Source organism: Rattus norvegicus, chromosome 10 (assembly GCF_021556685.1).
Source record: "Rattus norvegicus strain SHRSP/BbbUtx chromosome 10, alternate assembly SHRSP_T2T, whole genome shotgun sequence".
In the NCBI taxonomy this organism is placed as follows: domain Eukaryota; kingdom Metazoa; phylum Chordata; class Mammalia; order Rodentia; family Muridae; genus Rattus; species Rattus norvegicus.
In genome coordinates, this window is record NC_141543.1 from 56,340,680 (window position 1) to 56,364,424 (window position 23,745).

Below are 23,745 nucleotides of genomic sequence, written 5' to 3' on the forward strand. Positions count from 1 at the left end.
AAAAATTGTTTCAGTTTTTCTACATGCACCACTCACTGTTTCTGTTTTAAATTGCAATATCCTTGTCACTTATTCTAATCTCTCTAAAAGAGAACAGTCAGTTCTCTACACTCATCATACAGAAGCCTAGAGAACAAGTTGGGCTTTTAAAGCCCTTAAAAACAAAAACATACACATTTTCATATAACTGCTAGAACAACCTGAATACTCATGCTCTTCCATTTGTCATATTTCAGTGTGTCTCTGGTTGGATCTGGTTACACTATAAGTAAGCATTAATGTAACAGAAATGTGTCACCCAACTCTAGCTGCCAGCCCTAACTCTACCCAGGAATGGTTTTGTAGCACTAGGGATCAAATGTAGAGCTGTGCATAATGAAAAAAGAAGACTATGCCAATGAGCTCTACTCTACATATCTCCTCATAGAAAACAGGGAGCCACATAACTCTTCAGAGTGAACACTTAGCGCCCTAACCACATTCCTTACTATTCTATCAGTACTTTTTCAATCAACATCGTAAAACTGTATGTTTTACAGATGATGGGATAAAAATATTTGTTCAATGAAATAAAAAAAGGGGGGCAGAATGTTCCTAGCTAAAGCACACTGGCCTGGAGCTCCACTGAGTCCAGGTAACAAGGCTAAGACCAGCATACAGCTAGCAGGTAAAGTATTGACAACAGCACATAAGCTGAGAAGCCACCAAAAACCACCAGCTCTGACTTTTCCTGCTTAGGATGTTTGCTTAGTACAATATTATTAACCGTATAAGAAAGTCAGATTCTTGTCAAATAGGAATGTGATCCACTTTCTTTATTTGCCCAATTACCACAGGGATTCCCACCAGTCATTAAGTAATTAACTCTTCTGGACTTCCCAATTCTGCAAGAACTTCATTAGCAAACAGACTAGGATAAAGCAAGTTTTAAGATGTAGACAATTTCACAGTTAAAGCACCATTTGCTCAAGGAAAGAAAGCACAATCTAATTTAAATTAAAATCTAACAGTGTTATTATCAAGGCAAAAGAGAGGTGGGAAAGGAGTGGGTTTAACTGCACAAACTTAGTAATGTGTATGTACAAACAGTTACCACAGTATTGTTCTAGCTCCTTCCACAATGCAAATAGCTTCTTCTAAGCCTTATTAAATGCCTCCTGACACTGTTCTATTTCTGTGGAGAGATACCATAGGCAAGGCAAATAAAAGAAAGCAAGTACTGGGGGGCTTGCTGGCAGTTTCAGAGGTTTAGTCTATTATCAATATGACAAAGTGCATGGCAGCACTGGGGCAGTAACTGAGAGTTACATCTTGATCAGATATATAGCTATAGACAGACAGACAGGCAGGCAGGCAGTCAGTCAGGCAGGCAGGCAGGCAGACAGACAGACAGAAGCAGAGACAGAATAGGCCTGGCATAGACTTTTGAAACCTTAAAACCCAACACACAGTGACATATTTCCTCTAGCAAGACCACATCTACTCCAGCAAGAACACAGTTTTTAGTCCTTTCTCACTGGTAACTAAACATTCAAACATATTGGCTTACAGAGGCCTTTCTTAATTCGAACCACTACATCTTCCAAGTTTAAAAGCATCAAGATGTAAATAAGACTTTCATTTCTTAGTGGACACAATTAAGCACTATTTGTTGTCCATAAATGCATTCTATGAATTGGTGTTTTTGAAAAGGTTAGACTACATTAAAAACAGCAGGAGTAACTATGTTCATAGCAGCCTTATTTATAATAGCCAGAAGCTGGAAAGAACCCAGATGCCCTTCAACAGAGGAATGGATACAGAAAATGTGGTACATCTACACAATGGAATATTACTCAGCTATCAAAAACAATGACTTTATGAAATTCACAGGCAAATGGAGGGAACTGGAAAATATCATCCTGAGTGAGGTAACCCAATCACAGAAAAACACACATGGTATGCACTCATTGATAAATGGCTATTAGCCCAAATGCTTGAATTGCCCTAGATGCACAGAAGACATGAAACTCAAGACGGATGATCAAAATGCGAATGCTTCACTCCTTTAAAAGGGGAACAAGAATACCCTTGGCAGGAAATAGGGAGGCAAAGATTAAAACAGAGGCAGAAGGAACACCCATTCAGAGCCTGCCCCACATATGGCCCATACATATACAGCCACCCAATTAGACAAGATGGATGAAGCAAAGAAGTGCAGGCAGACAGGAGCCGGATGTAGATCGCTCCTGAGAGACACAGCCAGAATACAGCAAATACAGAGGCGAATGCCAGCAGCAAACCACTGAACTGAGAACAGGACCCCCGTTGAAGGAATCAGAGAAAGGACTGAAAGAGCTGGAAGGGGCTCGAGACCCCATATGAACAACAATGCCAACCAACCAGAGCTTCCAGGGACTAAGCCACTACCCAAAGACTATACGTGGACTGACCCTGGGCTCCAACCTCATAGGTAGCCATGAATAGCCTAGTAAGAGCACCAGTAGAAGGGGAAGCCCTTGGTCCTGCTAAGACTGAAGCCCCAGTGAAAATGATTGTTGGGGGGAGGGCGGTAATGGGGGGGAGGATGAGGAGGGGAACACCCATAGAGAAGGGGAGGTGGAGGGGCTAGGGGGATGTTGGTCCGGAAACCAGGAAAGGGAATAACAATCGAAATGTAATAAGAAATACTCAAGTTAATAAAGAAAAAAAAATAGCAGGAGTAAATGGTACTCTAAGAGTACACACAACACTCTTAACTTCATGCACATACAGTACACAAGCAGACTCTGACTGACATGGTTCTTTTTGTCACATATCCCCTCAAGACCCAAGAAGGAAAAGCAAAAGATTAAGGCAGTTTTAGAACATTGTGGGGGGCACACTTTATACTTCAAAGTCAGCATTACTGTTGAACAGTTAATGACTCCTGCTAGGCACTGGGAAAAAGATAAAATAAGAAAAATGAAAAAGCTAGTCTCTTGGTTCAGAAGAACCAGTCTTGTACATGTACTGTTCAACTTGTTCCAATAATGTCTTTTCACTTTATGTGACTTTTGATTTGATTGAGGAATTAAAAGGGGTGTTTTGTTTCGTTTTGCTTTTAATTAGGTGATAGAACACCTGATTAAGGAGCAGGCCAGGGTGGTGAGTCTGTTTCAACCTTCCTCCTCCTCCTCCTCCTCCTCCTTCTCCTCCTCCTCCTCCTCATCCTCTTCCTTCTCCTCTTCCTCTCTTCCTCCTCCTCCTCCCCTTCTTCCTCTTCTTCCTCCTCCCCTCCTCATCTTCCTCCCCCTCCTCCTCTTCCTCCTCCTTCATCATCTACTCTTTCTAGCACATTCCTTGTGTATGTACGTTCACTTTCTAAAACATGATTCTTCAAAGGAAGTTCTGGTTTTATTTCAGTTTTAATGTCTCCAGCACTTAGACAGAGTTACAGATAGGTCTCAATCATGCAGAGTATTGATATAAGGGCTCTCTAAAGAGGAGATATACTTGTCTACACTTAGTCCTCACTTCTGGTTAATGTTTGCTTGGTAGTCCCACCTGATAAGAAGATCAATACCAAGATGACAGTTTCTGGTGAGACAGCCTACCTCCTTGAAAATGTTTGCCTGAATTCGGAAAACACTCAGAAAACCATGAAGTAAGAATTCTAGCATTTACCACACCTTATTTAAAAATGCCATCCTCCATTTGTAAGCAAACATGAAAGCTCAAACTAGGAATGCTGCTGAGACAGGCCTTGAGAACATCACTTCTATTTTCATCCATCCGGCCACACAAGCTCTGACAAACATCTCATTGCTGTCAGTAATATCAACTGGTATATTAAGGAAAACTCTGAGAGAATGCCACTTAAATACTTCCCTTCTTCAAAAATAGCATTGACTTAAATGTAATGACCATTAGAAATCTTCCTTCTAGCAACAAAAATAATTTTTAGGGAGAGTTCGTGTTCTAACAACTTCCAAGGTCACAGATAATCAGGCAACATCTCTGTGATAGCATGTTAGAAGGAGCAAGAAGCCTTGACTCTGCTCACACATCACAAATGCTCTACTGCTGCTTTACCACAGAGGTGCTTTTGTTCCGGGAGGACTGATACTGACATCTTATCACGGGTCCCAGACAACAGGATGAATATACTGGGAATCAGCTCTATGGCTTACAGGCCAGTTACACAAAAGTCTCTTGTCAACTAACTTCACCATCTACAGCAATATAAAAGAACTACACTAGTACTCAAAAGCTGTACATGTGTGCATTTTGTCTCCTAAGAAAATCTCAGCTGAGGACAATAATTTCTAAATGATAAAATTTTAGTCAGTGGCTACAAGGCTTTTACTACAAAAACTACAGATTTAGTAATGTAATCAGCCAAGGCTGGAGAGAGGGCTTGGTAGTTAAGAGCACTTCCTGCTCTTACATAGGACCAAGCTTCAATTCCTAGCACCCAGTGCCTACTCATCCAACTCACAGTCACATATATAACTCCAGTTTCTGAGGCTCCAACACCCTCTTCTGACCTACAGGCTCCTGCATGCATATGGTACACAGACAGACAAGTAGGTATATATACATATACATAAAATAAAAATAAATACTTTTTTAAACAAGTTACAAGTTATCCTTAAACCTTTAGTTTATTTAAAACATGAAGAACTGGCCCTCCCTCCATTACTTCTTTTCCATGGTTCTCTATATCCCATCAATAAAGCCAAACGACACCTTTTGCAAATACTCTAATCAGGTCAGAAAACTATGAAGACTGAAAAGATTCAGGAAACATGCTCCCTTCGGTTTTACTATTGTCCTTTTTGTTAGTACCACTTAAAAACAATAAGAGACAATTACTAGAGAATTAAAGGTATAAGGTGCATGTTTGTAATCCCAGCACTCAGAAGCTGAGGCAGGAGGATCATAACTTTGAGTTCAAGGCAGCCTACAATCCATTGCAAGATCCTGACTCAAAATAAATAATGAAGAAGAAGAGGAGGAGGAGGAGGAGGAGGAGGAGGAGGAGGAGAAGGAGGAGGAGGAGAAGGAGGAGGAGGAGGAGGAGGACGACGACGACGACGACGACGACACTAATTAGAATCAGCTACTAGAATGTTTCTCTCCTACACATAAACCTTTCCCTAATATATCAATATGCAGTGTCACCAAAAATAACTACCAATGTAGTCTAGTTTCACTTAACACCACAGGACAACAGTCACCTCTGTAGCACATAGGTTTCTACATAACAGTTTGGTTGTAAATAAGAGTATTGAACATGTTTGAAATCCCAGCATCAAGAGGCTGCCAAGGGCGGTTACAAAACTCCAAGCTTGAACTACAAAGAGTTCTGAGACAGTCTGGATCATGGGTGGAGACATAAGGAGTAGAGTGGTAATATTCTATTGCTATGCAAACATTCCCAAGCAAAACACTCTTAAGAGACACAAGAAAATTTTAAAGCAAACCAAAGTGTAAAAGGCAAAGCTACAGAAACAATACTGCCAAATTTTCCTTAGAGACCAAGAAGTCTTCTGCTCTGAGCTGTTAAATACACTGAAATAAAAACTAAATTATTGGGACAACCTCCTAAATACTCTTGATGTATACAAGATTTCAGGTATTTCTTGAGGGAAACCCTATGACCAGGGATTTGTAACAGACATTCATTCACTCTTGTCCTCTACCTGCCACCCCGCACCCCAAGTCAGCTGGTTGGTAAACCTCATGCAAACTTGATTTATGTAAATAAAAAAGAACATTTTTTTCAAAAACATATTTCTATGTAAAGTTTGCCTTCACTCCTAGAGACTGGTTTTATAAAGAAGGCAAATCACACTGTGAAATTCATCTATTAAAGACAATAGATGCATTCAAACTTGGTCATTAGTTATAAAAGCATATTTACATGAGCAATGGTAGTCTCTTAAAATGATTAACCAGTAGGCTCTAACTGAAGTTCAGTCTTGGAAATGCAGGAATTATACATTTAGAACTCCCACAAAAGTAAAGGTATTTCTCCCTGAAGTAATTTTACATTCAGAAAAAATTCAATGACCCAACGGTATTAGAAGAGATATAACATAGTTATCATAAATTATTTTTATTGTCTAAAATATATCATTTTAAATATGTAGAAAATAAAAATATCAGACATGCAGAGACCGTAATTTAGTTTAAAAACATGAGGTGCAAAGTGAGTATTCAAATTCTACCAAAATCAGGACCCCCAATTAAAAGTGGAATCTCATACTACCTGTACATACACATATACATATTTCCAGTTAGCTTTCACTAACATAGAACAGGCAGCAACAATCAACTGATTGAATTGTGATGTAGAAAGTGAAGAACAAAAACTGTGCATGTCAAACAATGGGAACATTAATATCTCAGAGCTTCCATTAGTCATGGTCATCCTAGAACACAACAGTCCTCACTATGCTGGAGAGCTGGGCATTGCTGCATCCACTGCACCTTTCCATGCACCTTCTGCTCTTTGCTCCGTCCTCTCCTGCACCTACTGTATGGTATATAGTATTAATAAATTAAATATGTTTCCCTAGTTCTGAAACATCCTTTGGCACTTCTGGAAAAGTATGAGTCAACACAACAACTACACAATTGATGTTTTCAAATTCTTAATTTTTAAAGACATGGTGACTGCTTTAACAAATTTAATGTTTGTATTCTAAAACAAACTAGAAGGCTACTGCAAAATTAGAAGTACACTTTAAATTTTTTAATTTGTAAAATTACAGGAAAAGGTGTTAAGATACAAGTTTATCCTTATCCTAAAATATAAGCAATGATTTGTACAAAAACAAACTCCCCCTCCTCTCCCTGATATGTGCACTTTTCCTCCAGAATCCTCCAGAGGCAGTCACAGACAGCTCTGTTTAACTCTGAAATAAATTAGGCCCATAGCAAGATCCCTGAGCCTCCAGCACTCAACAGAAAGCAGCAACAGCAAGGAGCACAGTAGAATGTATCTTCAGTCCCAACTGTTCAGAAGGACAAGGTAGGAAGACCACTTGAGCACCAAGTTCAAAGCCAACTCTGAAACGAAGTAAGACTCTGCCCCATCTTAAGAAAAAAACAAGCAAGCAAGCAAGCAGTGAGTATGAGACATACAGCGTCCTTAAGCCTATCTGTTCTTGAACTCAGCAGAAATAAAAGTGTCATGGACACATCAGCTCCTTTACCCATTCTTTCCCTGGCTTCAGTTTCTAAGCAGTCTGTACATAGCATCAGTGTTAGATACTGATAATTAGTAGGGAGTTAACTCTGCCCACTACACTGTGAGGCCACTGAGGGTAGGTGCCTCTTTTTATTAATTTCTGTATAGGTCTCTCATTCACTGTACAGTTCTTACTGCCAATGTGAACCTCATAAAGAAGTAAATATAATGAAGTTGAATCTCAAAAGGCAGAAAATAAAAAGTGGAAAAAATAAAGGGGGAGTTGAGGAAAGCCAGGAGAAAGCAGGAGCTTAAATAAGCTGAGTGAGAAGATAAATGCAAAAGTGTGCTTGCATATGGCCCCCACACTCAGTTAAGCTCCCATGGTCTTGGAGTCTCAGCCTCTTATTCAGTCAGCCAGAAACAGTGAGGTATGCAGAGCTGCAGCATCAGGAGAGGGCAGAGCCACTCAGAACCCCAAGTACTGCGAACCAATCCTAAGAGCTCTTTATAGCACTGCACACATTAGAGTTGACACAAACATGTGCCTCTTGCTTTATGCTGCACACAGCAGAACTAAAGGCAAAGAGAACATGGTGAACACAATAATAAATTCTAAGCCTTAGAATATGTAATAAGAGCTCTTAATTGCTAAGTATTAAGTAAATGTCATGTTAAAATGTAAATGACAACTAAAACTTACTGAGTGTACTGGGATATTAGGGTAGCATAAGATATAAACTACCAGTTCATACTTTTAAAATCGTATGTTCATTACAGTCAGGGATTCACTTACACTTTGGGTTCAGCACTTAAGCTAACAGGAAGACAGTTAAGTAGTGTGCCTACTAAGAAACTTTTATACTAGTATATTGCTGGCCCATCTCTAACATGTAGCACATATTCACATCCTGGGTTACCCATTCAAGAAAGAAACTTGTGCTCAATGCATTACAAAGAAAATGTCCACAATGTCCAGTCAATAAAAATTAAGCTTTCTGAACCCTCCCTCGCAAACAAACAAAGATGCTTGGCTAGAACAGAAATAGTTTAAACTTTCCCTACAAACTAAATTATTAAGAATGATAAACATCAAGTGATCATCATTATTCCCCAGACACAAAAGAACCAGAAGATTAAAACTCAGTTTGGAATGTCTTCCTGTAAACTAGAGCGGTCTCCTTCAGATGAGACTTAACAAACAAAAAAACCCTGTATTTTATAATGTTTAAAATTCAAAATGTATTGTTTTAATTTTACAAATACTATCTTTTTATTTTTAAAAACTCTGCTCTATATTCTATGAATCAATACATCTACTTTATTTATTTACTTATTTATTGATTGATTAATTGTGGTGCTGGGTCTCAATCCCAGAGACTGGTACTTACACGACCAAAGAGCTATGGCCGAGCCATATCCTAATACACTCAGTAAGTTTTAGTTTTCATTTACATTTTAACATAACACTTGCTTAACACTTAGCAATTAAAAGTTCCTATTACATATTTTAAGGCCAATGTACTTGGTCTATAAAGACTAATGTTCCAATAGAAGACAGGAGTGGGTTGGGGTGGGATGGAGACATGACTGCAACAAGATTAGTTTTAAAGAGGAAAAAAAAATCGTAAACACACTAAACACTTTTAAATAAAAGCATCATCTTTGCATGCAGTATGGGCTTTCTATACTACAGTCTTAATCATGAACTTTCAATTTGTGATTTAAATTATAATTAAGTCTGAATACTTTCTTCTTTTTCTAGGCCCATATACATCTGAATGTCTATACATACCTTTTTCCTGTTTGAGTTTCAAGTAAAAACAAGAACAATTTATACTCAAGAATATAACTAAGAACGGGAAGGAACAGAATGAAAAATGGAAGCTCTTTCAGTGCAAAAATCACCATGGTCTGTTAGTTGAAACAAAAGTGGACACATTCCCAATACCAAGATGGATATGAAAAAAAAAAAAGGAACAGAATATCAAAATTGTCGCTTACTTTGTGCCTTTTCACAGAAGTTTATCTGAAAGCCTAAAGTAAAAGAGATAAGTTGCAGTTCATTTGCTGTAAATCAAACAAACCAAATCAGAACAAGACATTGCATCTTTATATTACACTATGAATAAAAACTAATGCAAGAACAGTTCAAATCACGTTCTCCCACCATCCCAACAAGGACAGCAGAGGCTGGCTGGAAAACCTCAGCTCTAAAGTTTAAATCATCTATACCACCTTAGTTGTTATTTTCCCCAACAGTTAATAAAATTGTTAAAGCTGTTTCATCAATTTTTGAATGTTCTCAACCTATTTATCCAGAATATATTACAAGTTATTTTACTAGCCAAAACTGATTAAGAAGTGCCCAAGTTAATTATTACCCATGACTAAGAAATTTTAGTAATTCACAGGCTATTAAAACTTAAACACATAAAACAAAATTTTCTAGACAATCTGCTAACTTCAAATGACAAGAGCAAAATCACTACACAAAGGGCAAAATTCTTGTATAGTAGGCATGGGGGAGGACAGTGGGTGGAGTCCTTGCTGGAGTAATGGTATGTTTTGTAATTTCAGAACTCAGAAGAGTTTGAGGCCAACCTGGCCCATATAGCAAGTGAGACCTTATTCCCCTCCCCTAAAAAAAGATGTCCCTAGAAATGCTATGAGAAAGGCTTTAGAAGTTCCAGAAAGAGAACCTGTGAAGTCTTCTATGACCCGTCTCCAGGTCTCACAGGATCTGGTTATACCCAGGGAAGCACTGCACCCATGCGCCATTATCTGTCAAAGCCCCCAGTGCAATGACTTAAAAAGTGAAGCAGCTGCAATCCGAGTACTCCAGGCCAAGGCAGGGGATTACAAGGCAGAAGGCAGCTGAAGTGACATAGAAAGAACCTATTTCAAAAATCAAAGTGAAGTCCCCTGCCTTTGTAAAATATTCTTTATCCACTATTTTACTGACTCTATCATGTGGTTTTCTTAGAAATCTTCCTATACGTATATATATATTATGACTTTGGGAAACAAAACAGGAAGGGAGTTAACTAATTCCCTTACAAATTCAATCAAAACATGTTTTTTTAAAGGAAAAGAAAGAGCCTCTAAAAGAAAAAATTTAACTAGTTGTTCATATCCAGTTGCCAAAATCCTTAAGACTCTAACTTAGTTACATTTTTACATTTACAATACATAAAGGCTGGAAACCGCTTATGCAGTTACTTAGTTACTTTCACACAACTAAGTAATCCATTGCTGACCATTTAACTTCTCAAATGACAATCAAAAGGAAACAGAAATGAAAATTTCATGGTTACAAAGTCCTGGGAAGCCTGGACAACAGAGCACTCGAGAGCCCAACTCTACATGAAGGGTGATGTACCGTCAGCCATGCAGCAGGAACAGAATACAAAAAGAAACTAAACATGTTTTCTCTAGGCTGGAGCATCTAAAAGCCAGCCAGCCTCCTAGCAGTCAAATAAACAGAGTCCAGGAGGAAAGGAGGAAAGTCAGGAGGAAAAGTCAGGAGGAAAGGCTCCTAGGATGTAGCCCAGAGAGGTAACAAAACAAGAGGTATCACACCAACACTGCAGGCCCTCTTTGGAACTTAAGTCATTTCACTTAAGCTCTAGTGAAGATGATGTCCAGTAATCTCGGGGGTTGAAAGCTGTGGTTAAATCTAGCTTTGGCTATGTATTAGCCCTTCTGAACTTCTGCACTTATCTCTGCTCCTCCTCCTTTGGGTGGGCAGTAGAGCACAGTACATATACTTTTCATCTGAGCACTTAGGGGCTTTAAGCTGCTGAATGTGTACATTCAGCTACAAAAATGCATCATGAAGCCAACCTAACCGAAAAGAAATCAGAGATTTCTTACAGGCTCATGCATCAACCAGGTTACAAATCCTTCCTTCTAGCAGAAGCATAAAGATTATTATTGTTGGCCACCTTCCCACTTTCACCTCAAAATCCTGGCATGTCTCTGACAGTACAGCCATGCACAGTATTCCCACTATAGCTTTAAAATCTAGCTAACCTTGCCCGAACTTTGTATTTTCATTTGTATTTGTACTTCAGAGAGACTTTGACAGGACTTCTTTCCTGACTGCTATATTTCCTTTGGATTTTTGGCCATTATCAAAAGGGATCTCTAAATTAGTAATTTCAGGTTGTCTACATCATTCAGACACCAGTCATCAAATTCTTCCCACGTTTTCAAACATGGGATTTTGTAGCCCATATGTGCCAGCTCTTTTTCTCCTTGTGGCTAACAGCCACCCTCTGCTTTCTAGCTGCATCACTGAATACATTGTTTCAATGTATCTCGGCTACCAGAGGACAACTTAGAATTGTGTGACATTTAGTGTGGACTAGCATCTATCAGACTCCCTAAGACCCAGAGGTGTTCTGGGCCAATTAAAATGTCTAATGCCAGGGCTGGGGAGATGGCTCTACGGTCAAGAGCACTGACTGCTCTTCCAGAGGTCCTGAGTTCAATTCCCAGCAACCACATAGTGGCTCACAACCATCTATAATGGGATCCGATGCTCTCTTCTGCTGTGTCTGAAGACAGTGACAGTGTGTGTAAATAAATAAATAAATAAATAAATAAATAAATAAATAAATAATAAAAGGTCTAATGCCAAGAAAGAGCGGCTTCTATTACTGTAGTCACAGCCACTCCCTTGGATGAGCAACACTAACAGTGCCTTCCCTACCTTTGCAGGTGTTTATCAGAGCAGCTTAACCTACACAAAGCCTCCCCCTTTATATTCCCAGGAACCCAACAAGGCAACAAGGAAGGTCTTAGGCGAACCCCACACCCCACATTCTACCACCTTGGTATTATGATATATGTATTTTGGTTTCCACCTACAACATGTGGCTGGTAACTAACTCCCTCCCCTGAGGCAGGCCATGGAAGAAAGAGTGTCTCTTCCCCAACAGGGTCTTAGCAGCTCTAATCTTCCCAGACTTCTCAGTCTTGGCACTGAATTTCTCTGGCTGCTGGGCATGCAACTCAGTGAAATATCATCTGCTCAGCATGCTTGAGAGCCTGAGTTCAAACCCTACCACCCAAAAAAAGGGGATTTTTCTGACCTACCCTTGTCCTACAGTACACTGTAGATCTTCCTCATTCCAGAGGAGTTCTGACCCACAACCTGAAGGGAGGAATGTTGCTTGGAAAGGTCACAACTGTAAAGCAGGCCAGCCTTGCTGGGTTCCCCCATCCAGTTTATGAGCAGAGGCTACACAATGAAGTCTCCATATTCAGACCTGGAGAGTGAGCCAAGGCTCCAGGCTCCCTCTCCTTATCTTGCCACAGGTATTTCCTCTGTGTCTCTTGTAATATTCTTTATCATAAATGAGTAAACTTGTTTCCTGGACCAAGAACTCCAATTTCTGAGCTTGTGATTGGCATGTAAAGATGGGAAAGATGACCAAGCTGTGCAATCAATCAGTTCTGATCTCCTAACAAACAGTATCAGAACTGAAGTAGAAGTCACCCAGCAAAACTGGCTTGAGTAAAGAGAAATCTGCACACCATTGACAACACATCAGTCTTCTGTGCTAACATTACAGTGCAAGAACAGAGACAAAAACAAACCTATTTCATCTGTGGCTCTTGCTTGGCACAGTCTGGTGTCCTCTGACATTCCCTTAAACATACCTGACCCAGATCCTAAAGAAAATGCCAAAAGAACTGAAGAGAAGCTGAAGAGATGGGCCCATGGTTACAAGCACCGGTTGCTCTTCCAGGGGACCTGGGTTCAATTCCTAGCACCCACATGGTGGCTCACAACCATATGTAACTCCAGGTACAGAGGATGCAATGCCCTCTGCTGGCATTTCAGGCACCAGGCATGCCTATGATACACAGGCATGCAAAACCTCCACACACATAAAATGAAATACAATCAGAAGAGACACTTAATATCATTTCTTGGCAAAGTCACACACTCAATACATATAAACATGCTATTTATTAGTGTGTGCAACCCCCACCCCACCCCCAAATGTGTGCAGACACAAATACATGTAGCAACACTTTTCTGATCCTTTTAAAAAAAATTTTCAGCAATTTTGAGTAAGATGAAACAATACAGTACAATAGAGCTGCAAAAGGTTCATGCAATATCCACTTCTGTCCTCTTCCCTAGCGGTGGGAACAACATGTTGTTCTGAAGAATCAAGCTGCACGTCTGTTTTCTCCTTCGAAAGGCCCACCCTGGCAGTGCTAACTACCAGCTGATGCTCCTTTTGCAGTGTCACCACAGTTTAACTGACCTTAGGACTCATTTCACCATGTCATCTAAGGTATTTTAGACAAAAAGTGAGAAAATATGTATTCTAAAAGATTATTTCTTACTTAATCTTATTAAATATGCTCTCATTTTTAAAAGCCCAAATTTTAAAAGAATTTCAACATGTGCTTCAGGGGAGAACTAATTTACTGTGCTGTACTAATACCAGGTCATGTTAAATAACGGTAAAAGAAATGGCATTTGGAGCTGGCAGGAAAGTGCATGTTAAAGTATCTCATGTGTGATGACTAATTTCAGTTGTCAACCTGATATGATCTAAACTACCTGGGTAGAGGATTATCTTTATTAAGCTAAAGAGCCCAGTTCTTCTGGAACAGGAGGTGGGGGGAGAGAGAGGAGGAGCTCAGGGTTCCTGGGCTAGGATTCTGGACAGAATGTGTAAGGAGAAAGTGAGCTGAATGCAAGCACCATCACTCTCTTCCTCACAACTGTCAACACAGTGTGACCAGCAACTTCAAATCCCTGTCTCCATGACTCCTGCAATGATGGGCTGTACCCTGGAACTATAAGCCAGAATAAAGCCTTCCTTCCTTGGGTTGCTTTTGTCAGGGCATGTTATCACAGCTACACAAAAGTAGCCATGACAGTGCAAACACAAGGATCCAAGTTGAATATCTAATATCCATATAAAAGCCCAGGTATAAATGGCATGTGCCTGTAATCCCAGAGCAGGGAGCTCACTAGCTAACCAGTCTACACTAACTGAAGGTCTCCAGGCTGATTTTCCCACCTGCCTACATCCTTACACACACACTCATACATATACCTGTACATACCACCTGCACATACAAGAAAGAGTATTCTGAAACAAACAGGCAACTGTAGGATTTGGATCTCTTTATTGTCTGCTATCAGGATCTATTGTTGCTATTTTAATTTTAAATTGTTTGGTGTGTGTAATATGAAATAGTCTTCTCTATCCCAGATGGCCTTGAACTCTCTACTTGAACTGGATCACAGCATGTATTACCTTCTGTCACAGGGTGCTGAGGCTAGAACCCAGGGCCCCTTGCACATTAGGCAGCACTCACTCAGCTAAATACCCAACCCCAACGTCAGTTCTTTAGACCATATACTAAATCAAAACCAGATTTTTTTTATATTTGTTTTATACATTTAAATATTGCTAGGAAGAGAAAAGCAGACTGATCTCAAATCTCCACTTTCTCTTAAAAGATATACTTCAGAACATTTTAAAGTTTATGTTTTTAAGCATACGTTTACTTTAATTGACATATAAAAAATGCTTACCCAAGAGTGGGCATTAATCACATACTATACACTTACACTTAAGATCTAAGGAGAAAAATCATTACATTAGGATCAATACATGAAGAACATACATTTATGCTATAGCTGCTTGTACAGAAAGTACTTTACAGATGATTCAGTGCTTCTCGTCGATGGGGTTCTAAACTGAGCGTGCTGCTGCACACCTGTAGGCCCAACCCTTAGGAGAACCACAAGTTTAAGTTCAGCATACAGGGCTATCTACATAAATACATAAATAATTCCAGCTACGCTAACCACTTTGAAAAAGCGCTTTTAAAGAGACATTTCTCAATTACTCAAGTTTAAGGCTCTGTTTTTTTTTTCACAGCCTTCTTTTTTAACTTATTACGTATGTACATCTGTGCATTCAGATGTGTACATATATACACCACAAGTCAATATACACTATCTTCTTCAATTGTTGTCCAACTTATTTTTTGAGGAAGCATTTCTCACTGAGCCTGCTGACCAGCAAGCGTAGAAATCCTTTTGTCCTTGACTCCCTAGGGTTAGCACTATAGATGCCCATTACCATGCCCAGCCTTTTGCACTGGTGCTGGGGAACAAAATGAAGGGCCTCACCCTTGTGCAGCAAGCACTTTACACACTGAGTCATCTCCCCAGTCTCCTTAAGTCTTTATAATAAATTCAATTTATCACATTTTAAGAGATCTTTTAAATTCACTACATATTAAATGACTAGCAGCTTAAAACAGGTCAATACCATTTGTAATAACTGTTACATATTTATAGTATTTTATGATGTAAGACATATTCACACACATTAATGTGATTCTTAAAATAGTCTCTATATAAGCTATGTATCTTCTCTTTCAATGGATGAGAAATTAGGGGAAATTAGAAAAATCCAGTCATTTCCCAAGGGTGCGGAGTGTGCATAAGGCACACTCTAAACCTTGGTTTTTCCTAGTCCAAACACAGCATCCTTCCAACTTTGAAGTCTTGTTTCTAAGACACTGACTGCTCTATGCAGAGGTAAAGCCACTAGCACAGAAGAAATCATCTTGCTGTGTTTTCATTGTTGAAGATGCTCAACTCTCAGCTGGACAGCTTTATTCACCAGAGTATCTGTTACTCTCTAGCATGCCCATGGTGACTTTATGGAACATTAGGGCCCATACTTATGCCCAGCTCCCCTGAGATTGAGCACCTGATATACTTCCACTGACTTGGCTAAATTCCTGGGCTTTTACAAGATACCACTACAAAGTCTCTTGAATATTAAGAAGGCAATTATGCATTTTTAAGTTCACTAAAATTTCTTGGGCTGAATTATTACACTATTACACAGTACCATACCATGCAAGAAGCCTCAGTTAAATTAGTCTGTGATGACAAATTATCACGGAAATGGTTTTTCAAACTCTCAATTATTTGGGAAATACTTTTTTCAATTTCTAAGTAAATATTAAGATTTAAGGCCAATTTAATAATAGCTCATTTGAATATTTCTTCCTCAAAAAAGGCATATTTTAATGTCTAATATATTTTTATAATACTATTTACCCAACCTGGCAAGCAGATCTACATTTTGATAGTTTTACTCACCAAATAATCAAAGGAGGAATGGGGGTGGGGATGGGGAGAGGCATATTCAGCTTGTAAATGTTTGTACGTCTGTATATGGGCATGAGGAAGTTCAAAAACAAAGTGAGTCAGAATGAATGAAAGCTCGAACATATGAGTAATAGCAAAATCAGATACTATTCTCTAATAGCTGAGACTCTGTGGGAAGAATGCTTTAACAATGGCCAAATCAGAAGTATAACTGCTCTGTGAAAATGTAACAAAATGAACAAATGATGACTGTTAAGAAGCCAAGGTTGCTACAATTCCCACTCCAGCCACCCACAGCCCACAGCCCATTTACAGCTACAAGAGTACCTCAAACACATCATCATTTGAGAATCTCAGATCCAGAAACCAACAAGGATTTAAAGTTTGAAGTTGAACAAACTCTTCTCTGGAATTCTAAAAATAGGGTCCCTTAGAAGTGAAATATAGTAACATCAGCAGGTTAGAAGAAGTGTCCAACCCACAGACAATAAAAGCTAGAAAAGGAAATGTGTAAGTTGGTCACAGGAGGCTAGAGACACATGGGATAAAGAGATAGGGACCAGGGGAAATAACAGATGAAAATGTTGATGGCCAACATGCATGGCCTCTTTACTGTATGCCAAGTCTCATGCTTTGTATGCATTATCCTTGTGCCTGTGGAACAGGCATTATTCTTACTTTCCAAGTAAGAAACACAGGTTCAGAGAGGCTAAACACTATACTCACAAAAAGCTTAAGTCCTGGTGAGGTGAATGAGGATGGGATCCACTCTCAGGATTCCAGAGCTCTGGCCATTAAGCATTACAGTATAATGGAAATAATGTTTCCAGTTTTGTATCACAGTTGGGTCACAGATGTCAAGCCATGAAACACCACAAAGCCCTTTGGTCAAGCAAAGTACCTATCCTCCTGGATATGGTTCAAAGACTGCTGAACCATAATCCTATGTCCTTAAACCTGAATCTGCTGGTCAATGAGACCCGACAATGAACAACTCCAAGAAAGGCAGTCTTTTGAGTAGCAAGATTATGAAATGGGAGGCAGCCTGGGAAATACAGGGGGACCTCATCTCAAGAAGAATAAATAAAAATAAAACCAAAGAAAGACACTGGTTAAAAAAAAATGAGTAGTTTGGCTCAAACCTAGAAAAAAATTAATTTGCTGCTTAAGCCCAAGGTTCTTGATTCAGATTGCACTATACAACACCTTAAACATTTCTTTATTCTGAGCAGTCAAAACAGGTTCAAAACACAGGATAGAACTGACATGCTCTAGCCTCAAGTAAAGACATATCAGTAAAGATAAAAACAAAAACAAAACAAGGGCTGGAGAAGTGGCTCGGTGGTTAAGAACACTTGTTGCTTTTGCAAGAGAGCCAGGTTTGATTCCCAGCACCCACTTGGTAGCTCAGAGCCATCTATAAAGCGAGCCCCAGGGGTTTGATGACCTCTTCTGACCTTTCCAGCATCAAGCATTCATGTAATAGTCATACATACATACATACATACATACATACATACATACATACATACATGCAAAACATTCTTTCTCCCCCCCACCTCTAAAAAAATCAGCAATAATTCCAAGACAGTTTAGGGCCCTTTTAAGAAGGGTTCCAGATATCAAAAAGCAGAGAAGGAGATTAAAGAACACCAGAATCACTGACTATGTGACTCTGAGTTCCTAGACAGTCTCCCCTCTTCACTGTTCTCACTGCCTAGGCCCCATCTCTGTTCTTTCCAGACAGTCTTTCTCTGTCATCTTATCAAAGAGACGGCCCAGTTATCTTCTATCACAAAACCCAGCTGTTGCTTTCATTTTTCTTAAGCAATTTCTCCTGTTTACCTCCATGTCTTCCCTCCTCCACCCTCACAGGGACATGCCCCACCAGAGATGAGACAGCTGGGTTCACTGTCTCTACACACTCAAAACGGAGCTCTATGCTGGCTCTAAGCAGTTGCTCAGTATTTTCTGAACAAGAAAAAAAATGTATACAGGTTTTTCGAACTGTCAGCCTCTTCTCTCCAAACACACACACACACACACACACACACACACACACACACACACAAACACACACACTCAATCTTGAAATGTATACATTGTTTTACTGAGTTATTTATTGTGTATTCAAGTGTAGAAGTCAGAGGACAACTTGAGGAAATCAGTTCTCTTTGCCATGTAAGTCCCAAGGATTGAACTCAAATCAGGCTCTGTCACTACCCTTAAAATATTTAAACTTTAAATCACACCCATTGTGGGCAGGGCAAAAGAGAGGATAAACTCAAATTATCTTAACAAATAATAAAGGTATGATATCAAGAAAATCCATCTTGTATTCTGTGCAATGTGCTATGGAGCACAGCAGGCATCCACTAACGACATTTGAATTAATTAGCTTAGGACCTGCACAGAATATATCTTCTGACTGAAGTGCACGATCTGGTTATATATTATCCCACAAATTTTTCTTATGGGAAGGGATATAAATACAAATCGTATTTCTGCTGCCCAAATCATGGTATGCTGTCATTAAACACGAAATATTCAACATATAATCTGTTGAACTTCACTAGACACAAGGAGCCCTTTATGAAGAGTTTAACCAAAAAGAAAACATGGTCATACTGATACCAAGGATATCCAAACGACTCTAATAATGCAGCATAAGTCGTTTGCTAAAGTTGTCAAGAGATTTCTGGGCTTGCCTGTGTCAATAGCCCCAGTAAACCTAAGAAATGGACTCGGGCCTGTTATTTTCACAACACCCCCTGTCAAAACCCACACAGAGCTCCTAAGGCCTCTCCGGGAGAAAAGGCCATTACAGGAAAGCTGCCTCAGATGCCCAGACATGATCACTTTGACCTCTGCCATTCGGTTTCCTGAATCTCTCTCCCTTTCAGCCGAACTCCGTCTATTTTTATCTGATTTTCTTTTCTGTATGAGAGGATAACACACATCTCGGGCCTCGGTCGAAACGCCTCTCCCGGGCCAATGGCTGTCTATCCACCTTACAGGTGGCACAGAGCCTCGCAAACCCCCGCCCCTCCCACGCAGACACCCTGCAAAGTTTTGGGGACGGGGGGACAGCGCGGTGGCCCTATTCCAGCGGCGCACCGTGAGGCGCAAGATGGCCCTGAGCCGGCCCCACTGCGGCGCGCGGGGGCGGCGGGGCCGAGGGCCGGGACGCGGCCGACCTGCAAGTCAGAGGCCCCGCCGCGAGCGTTCCGGGAGTCCGCGGGCGCCAGGTGAGCTGCGGGCGGGGGCGGCCAGGTGGGCCTGAGCCCGCGGGGCCAGAGCCGCCACAGCGCTCACCGAAACCCGGCCGGGGATGAGGAGCCCGGGGCGAGGCCGGGCCCGGGACGCGGAGCTCGGGCGGCTTCCTCAGACAGCCCCGGGGACGCAGCGGCTCACAGGCCGCGGCTCGGCCAAGCGCCTCGCGAGGGGCCCCAGAGTCTCGGCGCGCCCGCTGTCCTTACCCTGCATGCTGCTGACCGCCGGGTGGCCAGAAGCTGGAGGCCCGATGGGCCCCGGGGTGCCGCCACCGCCCCCGGAGCCGCCGCCGCCGCTCGGGCTCGGAGCCGCCATTGTTGGAAATGAGGAGCCGAGCGGCGCCGCGGCGGCTGCAATGCAGCAAGCTCGGCCTCTCGCCCCGCTGAGGGCGCGGCGTGCGCCGCCTTGGCCACGCCCCGGACACGCCTCCGTCACGCCCCCGTGCACACCCCCACCAGCGCTGACGCGCAGCCTGCAATACAGGTTGAGCTGCAACACCCAGAACTAAGGGCTGGGCCTGCAGTCTTGAATCAGGGTGGCCCTCTACCTACCCCCCAGGGACCCACAGTGGCTTGCAGAATCAAAAATATATGTGCATTGAGGGGAGGGAAAGACTTATGGCCCCAAAGCTTTAGAACTCCCTTCTCCGAACCTCAGAACCCAAAATCAGAACAGTAGCGCTCTAAGAGATCTCAGAAGTCATGCTTCCTGTCCAGTCTCTGATCCACCATTACAGAAGAAGCAGCAATAGCTGTGGTCTCAGCCCAATGCTCTCTGTCCTGCTGGAGGCTGACAGGAGTACTTCGCGGAAAATAAGTATCACAATCCAAAAGGAAAAGTTCCGGTGTCGGTTACCAGCCCAGAATGCACACTAAATATTTTGTTAATTTATTCTGTGTGGGAAGAGAACAGCAAACAACAAAAGGAGAGGCTGTGGTGGCCTTCAAACATATCTCTTTTTCAAGCACAGGTCAGAAGGTGGCTTTCTTTGAAGAAGGTTATACTTTAGGTCCAGGAGAAGAATCAAAAATCATAAAGCGGACCAAGGCGACACATGCCTTTAATCCCAGTACTTAGGAGGCATATCTCTTTGAGGTTTTTTGGTCAAGCTGGTTTATGGACAAGTTCCAGAATCTTCTCTACAGCTTTTTTTAGGGATGAAAAAAATCAAATAAAATACTTCTTCCAAACAAATTGCCATATTAGAAAACATGGATGTACAAAAGAAAAAAACAATACAATATAGTTGTATATTTCTTTTGGCTTGGACACTTTAACATGCAGGCTCCATAATTTGCTAGCAATGTATCAGGTCCTGTCATTACTCTAGACCCAGTGTATCATGACATTTGACTTGCCGGGAAAGTATCCCAGCCCGCTCTAGCATCACTATGGTTTGTGAGTGTCATTTCCACAGTTTCTTGGGGGCTGGAGCAATGTAAAGAAATATTTTAGAGGAATTTGAATTTCCCTGTTTCCGTAGCACCATGAGCTTCCCACTTCCTGTCTTTGGTGTGAATAATAAATATAATAATAAATATGTTTCCAGTCCTATGGAAAGTGCTTTTGTAAATCCCTTCCCCTTCCAACAAGTTTATAGTTCTTTAATAACATATATATCATATTATAAGTATATGCACTATATACATTATATACTATATAATATAAAATATAAATTCTAAAATATGTGTTATGTTAGCTATATGTAATATATTACAAAATATATAAGATATTTATTATACAATATGGTATATGATAGTACAATATATTATTATGTTACATTATATATTTTATTTTGTTATATATTATTTATATATATATGTGTGTGTGTGTGTGTGTGTGTGTGTGTGTACCAATCTCTTAAAGACATTACCAGAGTCTGGATGGATGCTAAAAGATATTATTGTTTCCAATATTGCCCTAGAGGGTATATAGGTCATACAAAAGGACTTTAATCAGGTTAAGCAAATACTGAGCCACTATAGTTAAATGAACATGAATGAGAAAAACAAGTAACAAAGAAACCTAAAGAAAACATTCAACCCAGCAAGTTCTTGAGGGTAAGAGAAATGAAGGGGTGTGAACCCAGCCAAGCTATTTGTGTAATGTTGGGCTTGTGATAAATCTGGCCTGGATTTGCATCACTGTTGGTACTGTAAACTGACAGATAAGGACTGAGAACAAGGACTTCTGATTAAATCTACACGTGGGCAGAAACAAGACAGGACTTTGACTTCTTAAAGCTCTTGAAGCTGTGTGCATGCCTTTTACTTGTTCTCATGTTCCTACTTTTCTTGTAAGCTTCTGTGTTGTGTTCATGCTAGACTGAGTTGAATTCCTAAGAATTCATTTGTTGAAGTCCTAAGCCCTGGTGCTGTGACAGGGACTGTGTTTGAAGATGATACGGTCCATGAGGAGATTGGTAAGACTGAAGAGGTAGTGAAGGCTGGTGTTCTTATCATGAGATGGTGGGAGGACACACAGGGGAAGGATCCACACGAGGAAACTAGAAGATGGGGATCAACAAGCCAAGAAGAGAAACCACATTGGGCCACATCTTGATCTCACAGTTATGAGCAAACAAATTCCTGTTGCTTAAGCTAGCTGCCTGTGGTACTTTGTTATGGCAGCCATAGAAAACTAACATTGTATATGGCTTTTAACAATAAATGTCTCAAAGGAAGCTTAGAATTTGGAGTAATAATAGTAGTGGCTATCATAATTTGGGGAGAGGGGGGAGGACAATTAGGCAATGTGTATTAAACCCCAGAAAAATCCTGTTTATAAACCAATGTACGGAATTTCTGCATGGGCCTGGAAGTCCAGACTGCTGTGCAACCAGAGAATTGGAATGGCATTAAGTCTACTGCTTTGAGTAATGCATGGTGAGAGCAAGGTGCCTTAAGAGAAGCTACAGAGAAAGAGTCATGTTTGCCTAGCACCTGATTCAGGAAACTTGGTTGCAAAATCTAGTTTGCTGCTTCTTTTTGGTTCATCTCTCAACGTCAATGGTTAGATTAAGAGGAGAGTTTTAGGGGCTGGAGATACAACTTAGCAGTGAAAAACATTTGTTTTTCTTACAGAAAACCTGGGTTTGATTCCCAGTGCCATCATGGTCCCTCATAACCATCTGTAATGGAATCTGACACCCTCTTCTGACCTCGGCTTGCCCCAAGCATGCACATGCTACACACACATATGTGCAAGCAAAACACTCATACACAGAAAATAAAATAAGTCTTAAACATCTTGATTAAAAAAGGACACATTTTCACTTTATATTCCAAATAAAACAAGAGTAATTTCGGATGGATTTCACCTTAGGACCCCATTTCGACATCTGGAAAAGTAATAAGAGGTTTAGAAACATCCCCGGGGGATGGCTAACAGAGTCAACAGACATTTCCTGTAAGTGTCCCACAAACTACTTTCTGAAAAACCCATCTCCTTTCTTCCCAAAGTCATCAAGAGCTTATGACCAGGCCATTGCATTGTCCATGTGGCCTCTTCAGGCACAATGAACTGTGTGGTTTCTGGGTACCATTTGAGCAGCTTGTCAACTGGAAACATAGTGCATGAGAGAAACTTTGACCCATCCTACCACCAGAAAAGCTGGCACTTCAGCCAGAGTCAGATGGCCGTTCAAATGATATTACTAACATTGCCAATAACCATGCATCTGTGTAGAACTGCAGGCAAATGCTTATCATGGCACTGCTTGTAATAATATAAATGAAAGTCTTGAAACTCTAGGTCTTACCACCAAGAGAAAAGTAATATTGGCAGCGCTGGCTATGGTGTGACCAGATACCAATGTACTTCAAAAGGATGTGATTTTATTCTACCAGAACTACATCCACACCCAGCCCTCAGAATCTGTGTCCTATTTCTCTGACTTCACTTTTAAAAGGAGAGGGATGCTGAGTGCTGTAAGGGATGTCTGTATCCCAGAACTCTGGAAGGGAAGTTAAGGCAGGAAGATTGTGAATTCCAGCCGGCCTGGGGTAGAAGGGGGAAACTGCCTCAAGCAGAAAGAAGGGGACGAGGAACTGTATCAAAAAGAAGAGGGGAGAAAGGATAAGAGGAGGAAGGGAGGGGAAGAAGGAAAGGAGGCGAGGAAGTGAGGAAGGAAGGAAGG

At 40.8% G+C, this 23,745-nt stretch overlaps 1 protein-coding gene across 6 annotated transcripts in view; it reads right to left on the reverse strand.

The window, feature by feature from the left end:
* The window catches only part of Map2k4 (mitogen activated protein kinase kinase 4), a 104,298-nt gene extending 84,323 nt beyond the window's left edge, over nt 1–19,975 (reverse strand). For 3 of the 6 annotated variants that reach the window (XM_087570399.1, XM_087570392.1, XM_087570395.1), the window contains exons 1-2: nt 19,814–19,932; nt 9,164–9,196 (exon numbers count right to left, since the gene is read on the reverse strand). Coding sequence is in view for 2 of the 6 variants with exons in the window: in XM_087570392.1 (XP_087426518.1) it covers nt 9,164–9,196; nt 19,814–19,922 (142 nt within the window). In the remaining 4 variants the exon portion in view is untranslated. Of the gene's footprint in view, nt 1–9,163; nt 9,197–19,813 lie in introns of all 6 variants that reach the window. The other 3 variants (XM_087570398.1, XM_087570394.1, NM_001030023.2) reach the window with 2 other exon arrangements.
* Nucleotides 19,976–23,745: the final 3,770 nt, after the last annotated feature.